This window comes from Colius striatus, chromosome 2 (assembly GCF_028858725.1).
Source record: "Colius striatus isolate bColStr4 chromosome 2, bColStr4.1.hap1, whole genome shotgun sequence".
NCBI lineage: Eukaryota > Metazoa > Chordata > Aves > Coliiformes > Coliidae > Colius > Colius striatus.
Window position 1 is genome coordinate 102,455,103 of NC_084760.1, and position 14,074 is coordinate 102,469,176.

General features: G+C 38.4%; 1 protein-coding gene across 1 annotated transcript in view; it reads right to left on the reverse strand.

Annotated features, from left to right (window-relative positions):
* The window catches only part of IGF2R (insulin like growth factor 2 receptor), a 58,995-nt gene that overhangs the window by 18,720 nt on the left and 26,201 nt on the right, over positions 1-14,074 (reverse strand). The window contains exons 17-32 of the mRNA XM_061991626.1: positions 13,402-13,517; positions 12,905-13,067; positions 11,538-11,717; positions 10,491-10,592; positions 9,681-9,782; positions 8,918-9,092; positions 7,480-7,647; positions 6,764-6,907; positions 5,937-6,115; positions 5,486-5,573; positions 3,827-4,033; positions 3,345-3,475; positions 2,782-2,879; positions 1,832-1,968; positions 1,052-1,242; positions 283-409 (exon numbers count right to left, since the gene is read on the reverse strand). Coding sequence (XP_061847610.1) covers positions 283-409; positions 1,052-1,242; positions 1,832-1,968; positions 2,782-2,879; positions 3,345-3,475; positions 3,827-4,033; positions 5,486-5,573; positions 5,937-6,115; positions 6,764-6,907; positions 7,480-7,647; positions 8,918-9,092; positions 9,681-9,782; positions 10,491-10,592; positions 11,538-11,717; positions 12,905-13,067; positions 13,402-13,517 — 2,308 coding nt within the window. The remainder of the gene's footprint in view (positions 1-282; positions 410-1,051; positions 1,243-1,831; positions 1,969-2,781; positions 2,880-3,344; positions 3,476-3,826; positions 4,034-5,485; positions 5,574-5,936; positions 6,116-6,763; positions 6,908-7,479; positions 7,648-8,917; positions 9,093-9,680; positions 9,783-10,490; positions 10,593-11,537; positions 11,718-12,904; positions 13,068-13,401; positions 13,518-14,074) is intronic.

Consider the following 14,074-nt stretch of genomic DNA (forward strand, 5'->3'; position numbering starts at 1 on the left):
TTAGTAGGCAAGTCAACTAGCCTCTCTACCTTCCTGCTAACTTAGAAAGGCAGTTATTAATGCTATTAATAATTAGAGGTAAAACTGATGTCAGAGCTATAGACTATCTGTGTTCCAAAGGACATTGCAGAACCTTATTTCCACCCATCAATAAACTTGAGACACTAGCCAGAGGACACATCACATTGCCCTTTTCTAATGAAATCCCTCAAGAACTCAAATGCAGTAGTGCTGCTTCCAGCAGCCTCTTCCACACACAAAACCCAGAGGCCTCCACCTTACCTGTTGCAGGATTGGTTACCCGGCAGTCATTTTGCACATTGCTTTTAAGAGGACATGCAGCAGCGGTGAACCATAAGAAGGTGTATTCACAGTCTTCAATGGCTGTTATAAGCTCTGGCTTTGATTCCTAAACGTGAAATAGTGAAGAGCGACAACTCACAGAGTGATACTATAAGATTCATGCCACAGGATTATCCCTGAAGCCTGCAGCTGAGCTCAATTCAAATATCAGTCCTAGGGCTTGAAAGACCATCATGGTCCACTGAATTAACTGTGTATTTAACTGCGACTATTTCAAGTACACAACAGTATAGAATCATTATAACAAAAAATAAAATTGATGAGCTAAAGACAGTCTAGCTAGGCAAAGGAAAATCCAGAAGGTGAGACAAGATCTCTCATTAAAAAGAACAGTTATTTAATGGTATGGCATACAGATGTGCAAGAGTTAAAACCTACATAGTCAATGCCATTATTTGCTACTTGAAACACTTCCCAACCTGCAATACATTCATCTTCAAGACAGACAATTTGAAGCTATTGCAGATGATAAAATCTGTGCTAGCGGACTGTACAAAGAACATACCTTAGAGACTGTGCAGTATCAAGTAAGTTCAAGCACTTACAAGCCAGTTTGCTTACAGGACTGGCTCTCATCCAGCTACAGATGATTACAGAATGTTACAAATTGCCCATCATTTTTCACACACATACAGTAGCATGAACAACTCATGAAAACGTAAAATCCTAACAGAAGGAGCCCACTTACAATTCTGCTTTCATCACACTTGAGACGCAATATTGTTGTTTTCTTGCGAATTTTATCTGGACACTGCTCCCCATTAATGTATTTCAGAACAGAAATACCATTTTCCCAATGGGGACCATCAGCCACTTCCCCAAGACTTGTACATTTTGAACCTTCCACAAGGGAGGCCGCAGCATCAGGAGGACAAGAACCTGTACAGATGAACAAAATCTGTGTTATTACTCCAAATGTTAAGGCTTACTTGCCTGGAATATAACTCCCCTACTCTACTTTATTATGTCACAGCTCATCTATCTCCAAGCCACTGTCCAAACCATATTCACTGGAGCATTTTATTTCTCAAAATCATAAGTAGCAGCAACCATCTCACCTCACTCAGTCATGCAGAAATTGGTGGCAACTACAGGGAAAGTAGACTAAAACACAGAGCAAAAGGCTAGAGTCTGTCACCTGTCTTCCACAAAATGTGGAGTCAGAAAATGTCACAGAAAATTCTGAAAAGAACATCTTGCATCAAAAGATTATTTTCATCTTTGAGAGCTACAGCAGACTCTGGGTAAGGCTAGAATAGTTGGAACACTTGGGAAGGGAAAGGGGAGCTAGCAAATCTCCTCTGCTATGGAAATGGAAAATCAGGCCCATCCTTCCTTCTGGTGTTGAAATTACACCGTCTCCATTCTTTGGCTTTGGAATTTTTCACTCTGAACAACAGCCAGCAGTACTGTTCTACCACTTGCTTTCCCTAGATACAGCAATAATACATTTTTATTTTGCTCTTACGTGCAGCACTATATGGTACTAAGGGCTTGCAGATATTAATATAGTATTTCTGTGCAGAAGCAGTTAGAGTCATTGCCTCCCAATTTTCTTTATGTCGTGTTAGAGATGAAAAGTCATAGAAGTTTCCTTCATCGTCCCTGCAAGAAAGTCAAAAGACTCAAATTAAGAGGATTTTCTTTAAAAAGAGAGAGGAAAGAAAAGTAATTCCAAGCTACAATTCTTAACTTACTACAATAACTTTTAATCTAATAACTCCATAAGCAGAGTAACATGCTGGAAAAGAAGTTTGCACCAGACTCCCTGCTCCCTACAAACCTCAAATTCAGTACAGAGTTGTATCACTGTCCCTGAGCACACAGCCTTCAGTCCGTACAAGAATAATTCTAACTTTTCATTGAAGCATGCAGGCATTCGGTGCCCAGCGAGCACAAATACATAGTTTTGGTTGATTGTTTTAACTTATAGTAGGAACTATATTCCAGATGTTAAAATTCTGGTCCAATTATTAACTACATTTGCCCCTACTTATCAAATCTTAATGAGCTAATACTTGATTGTAACAGAAATAGATGTCATTTTTTCCAGGAGCTTGGTTTGGTGAAGACCAGATCTCAGTTGCATTCTTCTTTAATTTAGCTGCTGTAGTTAAATAATAACTAGATACTTGTAACCACCTTACATACTTGGAATTCAATTATCAGTAACTGCATATCCAACAGTTCACTTCAATATTAAGCTTATTTTTCTTCAGGGAAATGAGTTTTAGAAAGTACAAACTGCAGGAGTTATTTTAAATACATTGCATCAGCACTGAAAGTCAGTAACCAGCTAAGTGGCAAAGTCAAAATGCAAAACACAATAGTTGAAGTGGCAGTATTACACTGAGTTGTATAATGGAAAAAAATACAGCCTTATTGCAAGTCTACATTAAGTCTGTAGAAACAACTTACTTGTAGGAGCACTCAGTAGATTTAACAGGTGGGCAAGCATACTGAGTGTGCCATTCGAACATGTAGGTGCAATCTGGAGTTTCCTTCAAAAACACTGGCTGAAAGATCAAAATACAAAAGGAATGTACATTCTTGTTTAGACAAACTGAAGCTACCAAGATGTGTTAGTCTCACTTCAAGAAGATCTAGGAGTTTGTATTTACATTTTATCTGAGAGTCACACTATGTCTCTTGACTAGTTGAATGCATTGTTTCTCCCAAACCAGACTTTAAACACAAGCACACCTCTGATAAAAGGGCAGTCATTAGGAGTTTCTGCCTCCTCCATAAAATAAGGGAAAGGATAATATGCCCTGACTTTTCTGGGACATGACAAAGGTACTGCCCTTAAAAAGGAAATTCAAAACATTTTACATTACAGGACCTTTCTCCTGTCTAATCTGTAAATTATTAGTTAGTCCTTGAAGGAAACTAGTTCATATTCTTAACCTTACTCTGCCATACATTAAGGAGGAGGCAACTCTGAAAGATAGTATATACAGGAAGCATGTTTTGAAACCAACCTCAGATGTAGTCTTGTCACAATAGAATAATATGGCAGTCGAACGTTCATATATTTTATGACATTTATCTCCACTGGTGTAATTAATCATTATTAAACCATTTTTGAAAGTCAGTTTTTCTGTAAGCAAGCCTAGAAGCAAAGAGTTGAGAACCATGAACAGCTAAATTCAGTAAATAAACGACTGCAGCAATGCCTCCGACAACAGAGTTGTCTATATAGCAAAAACATGCACGTGCACTGATAGGAAGACCTCAATCATTCTCTAAAACTTGTGATCTAGTCATTGAATTAATACCAATCCAGCATAGTAAGGTTGAGCTCATTCCTAATTGTGTGTCAAGATAATTACACATATGACATTTTATTTGCAACACGAAGCAAAAGTGGTAGGATGCTTTATCACGTAAGCTATACAAGATTAGTAAGAACCTCTATTCAGTTACACTTTGATTAATCTTTCCTTCTGATCAAGTGCTATACCTGCTACTTTTCTGAAATTGCTGTCCATCTTCTTTACTTGACATGATGACACATGATGAACTTCTGTTTTGCAAGCTTCTGTTATTTCTCCACAGACTCTGAAGTAGTAGTCATACTCATCTGTACTCACTCTTATGTCCTTATCAGAAAGTGGCTTCAGGTTATAAATATGACCATACCTTGGGTCTTTCACCTGGCAATTATCTCCTTCAAAGAAAAGTTAAGAAATCAAAATGTAATTTCATATTTATGAGTCATGCCAAATAGCCTGAATTACTCTAAGTGTTTCTGGCACAAACAATACCACAACGAGTAGCTGTCACTTTAGTGCAATGAAACGGAACAAACATTTTAGCCCTGTACAGTAGCCTTGTTTTGGGAAGTCACCCTATCTAGAACCATGAGATTGATCTACAAATGGAACATTTCTTTTATAACTGCCACTAAAGCAAGGTGCAAAAGTCACACTGTAGTTCAAAAACCACCTTCAAGTGGCTTCGCAGGTTCTTCCGTCAGTCATGCTGAAGGTTAAGTACAGAATCAGAGACACTAAGTCCAGCGCTTGCTTAATTATCTGGAAAGAACAGCAAGGTCACAAGGCCAAAGTAAAAATTGCCCTAGATGATCTTGCATCATCTTCTAACAGCTATGAAGTTTGTAGAGTTAGGAAATAATTGATCAAAGGAAATGTTAGCTACAGCTCATGCATCTACCAAGATGCATACAGAAGACCTTTGGGAAAATTCTACTTCACGAGTCTAGTCAGCTGATATCTATCAGTAACTTTGCTGACGATCAAATCTTCAGTTTTAAAGTACCCTTTTCAATATTCTGAAGCTTTTAAAGAAAACATTAGATTGTATCACACGATTATTACGTTCTCCCCAATCACTCAACAAGTTGGTACTACGTTAAAGATATCACTTTCCTTCCCTTTAAAAGCACAACTCCTGTCACCAGCATCCTGCAGTAACTGTGTGATACAGAGTAGTAGAGCTAACATCTATTCTTATGTCGTGTGAGATCACTGGCAACTTCAATACTGCCTAGGACTGCTGCATCGTAACCTTTATGGTAAGTCTGGATGTTTTATAAGGCATTACCTAAAAGTTACAAACCAAAGCCTCCAAAGGCATAGAAGGTATCTGTACATTCAACTTCACATCTAGAAGCCAACCAAGCATCAGAACTATAACCTGCAATTCCTTCTTGCACATTCTGGAGTCAACTGTAAACTCTGATATTCTCCTGCTTGTCTCTCCCTCAAGGGTCAAATTTACAGTATAGCTTCTAATCTTCAGTAGGGGACAGGGATTGACTTGCCAGGCATAGGATCAATTGACTCACAAGCTGCAGTTCTCATGAAACTTCATTTTCTTAAAGATTTACAAGACACTAGTGATTTAACAAGGTAGCACTTATGATATTGTTACTTGGTCTTCCTTCTCTAGATGGGGAAGTATATTTGCCTGTCATCCTAAACTGTACTTTTGATTTCAGATGTGACTCTTAGTTGGCTTAAAACTCAGAAGAAACATTCCTCCACAATCCAGCACCTTTTACAGACACATTCACAGAGCAAGAAACAAAACATAGCTTTAATAAGCATTTACTTCTTGTACAGATTTGACGTATTAGAACTCAAACAACTACACTTACCTTCTGCTTTGTGAACAGGACATGCTGCCAAGGTTCTCCAAACAAATACAAACTCACAGTCATCCTCTTGCTCAAACACCGGTGATCCCTACAGAAGAGGGACACATGAAGGAGGTTTACTAATAATTACATTACAAGTCTCAAATCATACATGCAGAATCTCTCTTTTATTGCAGCTGCACAGTCTAAGATCCCTATTGCCAAATTTCAGTACTCATTTTCAGCAAAACACTGTTTGTAGTTGCTAACAGGATTCCACAATAGAGTTCACAGTTACATTCTACAGGCTCGGGAAAGCAGTTGCGAGAAGAGATAAGTTAAAAGCCTGCATACAGGATACCACTCTTGTATACAAGCCTCTCCAGTCCAAGAGGAATAAACACCATTTATCTTGTTATAACACGTCTAAGCTCTAAAATCCTCATTAATAGCAATTGGTACAGAAAATTACCATTGTTTGATCACACTGGAAGATTATACGTGTAGAATAACGTTGCTTATCTTTGCATGTGTCACCATTCAAGTAAATAATGCTTAATGACCCATCAGTAGCAGCCTGTGGGTTCATCTGAATGACTCCAAGGTTCTTGCTTTTATCAGCGTATTTCACACAAGATCCTATAGCACCACCTACAGGAAGAAGAAAATGTCTGTATTTTAGTTCAAAGCTTTGACACTAGAATTATTGTAAAATAAAATAATGGAGTAGCTTTGAGCATTAAAGCTGACTGACTCAACAGAAGGGTTTTCACAAATACAGTTAAGAGACATTGTGTGCCTAAAGCCTGTGAGGAACAGAACAAGTTACTATCCTATATTCACTGAAATCCTTAAAACTGTACTGACTTGCCTGCTCCTACAGACTGATAGCAGACTATAGCAATAGGTTAAATAAATCCAACTGGCTAGAAGTGCAATAAGAAAAGCCATAAGCTTCTCTATCTGGCCTCATTCAGTTAGGAGGCTTCAACAACTTTTAACTTGCCTTTCTTCTCCAAAAAAAAAAAAAAAGACTGTCCAATGCTGCCCTCCATGAATTTTACCCAAATGCATTCCCACACGTCTCAGTGCAAGGGTTCTGATGAAGATTAACACTGTACTCTGCTTGAGAAGGTCTGTTTATTATACCCTTAACATAGCTCCCCCAGGTCTATGCAAGTTCAGTGACTGAACAAGCATGATTCAAGAAATCCTACTAAAATAAGCAGCCATTTAATTCTGCATATGAAGTACTACATCACAAGTCACAAGCTAAGAAATGTCTGCCACTTGGCTTACCAGGGCATCCAAGCACAAAGGGCAAAGGCTTGCAGACATTCAAGAAAAATGTTCGTTTCTTTGCTTCATTTGAAGTGTCTATAGCAACCCATGGCTCATCCTCTTTGCTTAAGTCACTTAAATCATACTCATTGCCAGCAGCATCTGAAAGATGATATATACAAGTAAACTGAACCATGATCTCTTAGATACCTGCAGCAGTATTGGATTTGAAATGATACAAGTTTCACTGAAGAACACACATAATTCACAGCAATGTTCAGAATCACATTAGATATCCATTGTGAGAAGGTATTGTTTCCATTTAAAATGTCCTAACACCAAACGTAAAACACTGGTCCCTTGACAGTTACTTCTCACAAGTAACTACTACACAACCTACGGGTGCATTTTTCCAAAGGCCAATACTAAGTTAAACCATTTTCTTCAGAGTTGAGCTGAAGTAGCACCAAATCAATGATAAGGATTAAATGTTTTCAAAGTAACCATCCAGCTCTCTTGTGCATACCACCATGTTCCACATTAGTTTCTTGCCTGTCTTCCTAAGTTAACCCTGCTTCAAACAACTCATCTCCTTTCTTGCTCTGCAACTCCAGTCTTACACAAATGTTTCCCAACAGGTATTCTTAAAGAAGTCTTGCTCCACAGGAGTTTGTTGTTCAGTTAATCCTTCCAACATTTGTTGGACAAAGCCCACCCAAATTCCCAGTACTTACCTGTAACCTGGCAGTCTACAGGAGCAGGAGCACAGGCCAAAGCTGTGTGGAACTCGAAAAAGGTATCATGGATGTTCAGCATACTGTTTATCTCTTCACGCACAAACTGAAGTTCTCCAGGATACGAATCATTACAAATGAAAGTCACCGTGAAAGTGTCTGATGATCCTGTAAAACAAGCACTTTGCTGATGGTTTGCTTGGAAATATTTGAATTTAAGTTCAAGGCAACACTTGAACATTTTCTAACAGTTTCTTATTGCTAACCTTACTGTTTATGGTTTCTTAATTGTAACTACACAAGCCCTCCTTAGAGACCTGTATTAACTTATTTAGGAGTTACAGTTGTGCCTCCAAATGGGAGACCAGAATGCCTTGATGCATTCCAAAAGCACAATTACTTCCAATGAAATGTGCTCGCTGATGTATTTGAAGAAACAGAAAACGTCTAAGTCAGCAGTACCAGCAACCTCTAAACTACATCACACACAAAAGAATTTTAGGATTTGCAGGTTTTCTCTGTAAGAAGTTCAGTGTAATGGCTGCAGAAAATAAATATTACTGATACTGTTTATGCTGTACATGTTCAGTTCTTCCTCCCACTCAGTCATACAATTTGTTGAGGGCTGTGGGGGCAGGAGTAGTCTTTGTCAATCTATGCTAGCGTTATCAGAATGGTAGGAGCTCTTAAGCAATATATGCAAGAGCTCAATCACTTGTTTTGCATTTCACATTAGGTATGAAGACATCATGACTGCGAAAATAAGAGACACCGTTGTAGCAATTCATACAGAGGGTGGACATTCAGAAACATCTGAGGCTCCTGAATCAAAAGTCCTCTTCTATTAAAAAATTTTCATCATTAAAGGTATCATGTATCTATGACAATTCAGTTTCAGTACAGATGGAGAACATTTAAAATGCAAAAGTTACACATTTGCAGACAAGACTAAAGAAAAAGAGACAAATCAATGTAGGTAGTACAGAGGTACAGGTAGTACCAGAGGAGTTATCAAAAACTAGTTCATTTAAGAGTATAAGTACTTGCAGTCATGGAACCATTTGAGAAAGGATTATTCATGAAACTGAAGCTTAAAGCAATGACTTCGCAAGCCAAACTTCGTTTTGCTTGCTTTCCCAATTTAACTATTTCTCCATGCAAGGAGCAATATTTTTCATCTACTCAGTAAAGAAAAAATTCTGTATATATTTGTTCTGTTTCCAAGAGTTTTGAAATGTACATATATACTACTGAAAACCAAGCCATTACCATTCTGCATTATTTTATTTCTTGCTAAAAGTTTCCTATGAACTAGTTTCAGTGACTAACATCAAGCCCAGCACATTTCAGTACACAAACAAAGGGAGGAAAGAAGAATATTCACAGGAAATTTGTACAATATCTGCGCCCATCTCCACTGTCTACTTCCTGAACTCACCTGACTGCATACGAAAAGGACCTCTGTAGGTGAGAGTTAGAAATCCTTCACTAGACAGATACAGGGTTTTGTCCAATTCCACCAGCCTCACCGATGTCAGATTTTCTGCTTCACATCCAGCAATTGTTTTGCCATTGATTTCACCACAATCTGGCATGGGTCCACAAATGTTTAGCTAGAAGATTTAAAAACATGTGGGTGTACAAGACTACTAATTGCATCAGAAAAATCAGGTCCACATAGTCATTTCTGTATCAGTAGAACTCACTTGTCAAGAACTGCTATTTCTTTTTCATGCTGTTTGAAATCTCATTTCTAGACTACAGGACAAGCAACTATAATACAGGAACAATATCCTCAATCTTCAGTTTACACAGTCCACAAATTCTCCCCAGTACAAGTTTATTTTTAGACTACAAAACAGTATGAACTATCTCTGGACAGTCTAGGACTATTGATACATGCAGATGGTATTAAGAACTTGATAAGGACAGACTACATTCCTTTCTAGGAATTCCCACTATCCATTTCTTCAGCACCAAAATCCATAACTGGAAAACCATGCATAGCCTCAAAAGTGTGGCTATCTTGTGTTTGCCAAGAACAAGAAGTTTGATGCACAGTACTCCCCTCAAGCACAGTACTTTCCTGACAACTTGAAGTTCATGAGAGGACTGAGCCAAAGCTCCACTTGCTCACTGTGCAAGACTGGAAAAATGCAACAGCATCCATGAGCAACAGATTGTACAGTCACAATTCTTACCAAGAACTTCTTCCCGATGCCAGTAGCCATATAGCCTTTTTCAGAAGCCAATGGTCGCAGATCGAACAAAAAGCCAGTGTTTGGATCTCGCACTGAACAAGACTGAAAAAAGAAATTTTATGACATCATTACTTTCTCCTTACATATTTCTTCTGTTTAAGTTTTTGATGTAACTTGTTTAAGGAGCCAAAGTAATGATTTACACATATTCTTAGCCTGTGAACCAGTCAGCAAACTAGTTTGGAGAACCAGGATAAAGCTCTGGCAGTAGCAGTACTTCATTCAACTGTTTTGCACAGTTCTCCATTGATATTCTATGACATCAGACACATACTAACATTTCAAAGCACGGTTTAGCCTAATTGGGTTAATTAAGAGCAAGGAATTTTTAGCTCAAGGTTGTTTTCACACTAAAATGTGTTTATGTTGAAACCTGTAAGGCCAAAGAAACTGAATAGCTCAGTCTAAAAATCAGAAAGCCTCATTTGACAATCTGTACATGAACAAGGACAATACTTATCTTTAGACATAAACTCACTTTTACTAGCGAACTTGTAACAGACTGAAATATTCAGTGCCAAGTAAAACCAGCAAGCAAGCTGATCTTGAAAAACGCTTGAATACTTGGGTCAGAAGTTACACATTTTAGGGACACTTCAAGAAAGCAGTAAGACAATGATCAGCTTCAGACTTCATTGTAGTTGGCATAAATGACTCCAAGAGTCATTTAAAACACCAAAAAATCACAGTGTTAGGGAAAAAAAAATAGCATATTGAAACTATGAATACAATTATCACCCCTTTTCTCACCTGAGAATCATCTTTTGTTTCCCTGATTGGGCAAGCAGCCTCTGTTTCCCATAAGAAGGTGGCCATACATTCCTGAATAGCTATAAATCGTGGGCTGCTACTCTGGAAACAGATTTAAGAAAATAAACTAGAATAAGTATAAGAGCAAACAGCTTCTCACGTTCGAAATTCCACTTTGAGAAACTTCAGGTTCTTCTAACAGACTTCACTACAAGTGCACACAATTTCCACCCCATTTTTATCTCTCCCATTTATTTTGAACATCATTGTCAAAAGCATTGTCTACCTAAACACTTAGCATATCATTAAGCTTTAGTAAAGAATTGAATCTGATATTCAAATATTCAGATGAAAGTAATACTGAGCCTAGGCATGTATAACACCATACTTTGCCTCAGTCTATGCTCTGAAGAGTTTTCAGGTATAATGCAAAATCCACAACACAAAAAAAGAAGTAAAAATCAAGAAACACAACTCTGTTAGCTAAGGTAACAAGGGAACAGAAACATTAATTACACAGTCTTCATTTCAGGGTTTTCAGGCAAAAGCAAAGCAGTTCATTGCTGCTCCAAGTGACAGATTTCCACCATATCTTTTGGACTGAAGAATGAGGGGAGTAAGACCTGCAGATTCACAAATCAGCAAAAGCAAATCTAGGCAAGCTTCAGTCTAAGGTTCCCCTCGGTACATGGAGTTGTGTCAGTAAAAGCTCTATAGATTTAAGAACTTAGCTACAGTAGGTACAGAAGCTAAGCCTGAAGACACATTTTACAGTGTTCTTCCTCAGCCTCAAGTCCTTACATATTTTTCATGTTAATTACACTAGTCTGAAATATCACTGTCCACTGCTAGATTTAACTAGTTCCTGCTTATGATAAAATACTCAGAGACACATGCTTCTCAGGCATTTAAGCCAGCTTTGTTTTCACTTCTATTTTAAGTCCTCAAGAAGTTTCCCTATACACTATACATTGTCACGTAGATTTATATTCTATGATGGAAAACCTACTATGACGAAGCAACAACTGAAAGATCATTTGTCCTTACAAGAGTGCCCCTGGAACAGACAAAGTGGATGGTGGTGGTATAAGTCGCCTTGTTTCCATCAGCATCAATGCACACAGAGCCATTTGCGTAGGTTAGAAAAACGTGTCCAGGTCTTTCAACTACTAGCTCTTTGCTGGTAACACCAAGATTACTAATAGAGGTGACTTCAGAGTAAGAACCCTAGGAATAAAGAAAACCATGTCAGCAATTCTAAACTCAAGGAAGGAATAACAGATAGTCAGAAAGAAGAAAATACCTACCACAATAGTCTTGTATACAGAAGGTTATATTGAGAGGTTTTGAGATAACGAAGGCACAGAGATCCCCCTACATTTCTCCCCAACTCTGTACTGAAGTTTCATGTATTTTACAGACAAGCTCCACAAGCAGCCGTGGTTTGGGTTTTTGCTGTTTTTATTTTAGTTCAATAAGGTGCCTGTAGTGCCTTTCATCTCACCAGCTACACAGCTTAGTTATTTATGCTTCATGCATTTAAGTTGTGCTCACTTTTTATTTACTCCAGAGTCTTCAGCAACAAAGTAATGGAGATACATTAGGACTTCATTTGTTAAGTAAGTAGCCTTACAGAACAAGGACTAAAAAGCCAGCACAAGGAACTAGTAACATTTAGCTGAAGTGCCATTATGGCAGAGTACGGATTCAGTCAACTCAGACATCCTCTTTAAAGTATGCAGGGAAGGATCCTCTGTTTCACAGAACTAATTCAAACAGGATGGTAAGCCACTAGTTAACTTTCCCCACAACTTTGAGAAGTGCTGAAGCAGGCCACGGGCAAAATGTTTAACCAGCCTGTCAGCACAAACAGTCCCATGATACATTGTTCAGGTAAATACAGAAGCCCATCACCACAACCCTCCCTCTTTTCTTCACTTGGCACTTTCTACCTAATCTACTCCCCAAATCAGAAGAGCTCAGAATAAGGTAACAAAAAAATCTTGAAACGTGTTTCTTCCACAATTCAATCTAAAACAAGCCAAAAGCAAGACAGAATATCCCGGAGAGCAGCCTGTTCCTCAAGCAATGCTTGAAGTCTCTGAGGCTGCAGCAGTTTCACAGAAGCAGTTTGTCTACCTCTGCAATACAGACAGACACAAGTCAAAAATATCCCAAAAATACACAGGAAAGTTATAAGGGTAGACTCTGTGTACATATGCAAAAATTTAAGCTTTTGTCTTTGAAGAGATGGACAGGAGGTCTACCATTCTGCAACGATTACATCAACATTACAGATACACAGAACACCACTAGATTTTGCACTATGAAGGCAGAATTCATGTGCTTATCTTGCACATCCCTTAATCTGGCACAGCAAACCACCTCTGAGCTGAGATGGCAAGGCTACTCACATCATCATGCCGATATGCCATCTGACAGACAGATGCTCGCCGGTCACAGCCTGGGACAGCAATCAGTGGTCGACAGACGTTTATGTAGTACTTCTTGCGCTCACTTGGTCTTGAATTATCCATGGCATACCAGTTTTCACCTCTCTTCTCAGATTTTGCTAAGCTGAGCAGGAAGAGAAAGTTCTATGCTAAAACCAAACATTCTTCATAGAGCTGTTCTAGCTTTCTCTGTCAGTCTTGAGAAACATAGGAAGCGTAAGATATTTCAGAATAACTTTTTGCCCTCAAAACCATACCAAAATGTCAGTTTGCATCTTAGGAGACAAGCCAATATACTAGAGGGAAATACTGGTTTTGTTCAAGATATTTTCAGTTAAGACTGACACACAGATGAAGTTTCTAGTGCTGTCTATACAGGAAAGCAACTTCCTCCAGTGTGAAGTTATCAGCCAGAACACTAAAATAGCCAAGTTAAGTTGCATATGTTAGTTTTGTACCTTGATAAGTCATATTGGTCCATGGTGTTAGGATCAGTCACAACACATTCCAGAGGCACTTCAGGACAAGCATATTCAGTGTACCACCTGAAGTTGTAGGTATAGTTATCTTCTTTCTAAAAAGAACAGCAGAATAGGTCAGTGAGGCTTCTCACACAGAATGCTTTGACTCATAGATACTCCTTTGTAAGTTGTTTTTACTTCTACTTGGTTTTGCGATATACCTTCTCAGATTGATTTATGTAGATATGCTTTGTCTACATCTTGTCATTTCTTGTGTCATCAAAAATATTGTTTCCAAAAATACAGAACCAGTGCAACTAAAGCAATGTAACTGTTGTCTGCCGAGTTACAGGACACAGTCCTGCCACTTGTTACTTCTCAGACAGTCTGTATTTTTCAGCTAGAAATACAAGATGATCAAAAGCACTAGTAATTACATGGCCCGGGGACTACAGAAGATTGAAGTAAGAACCTGGATCCAGGTGTACAGTTTACTGTTCAGTGGTCAAGATAAGTTCTATGGCTGCAACAAGAGGCAGACATACCAAGAGAAATAACTATTTCTCCTAGTCTGTTTTATAAACAGTGGATACTTCCATCCATCAACCTCTGCTTGCACTGGCCTAGTGCAATTACTGTCAGGATTTGGGAGTGGAAATGCTTTTTCCTC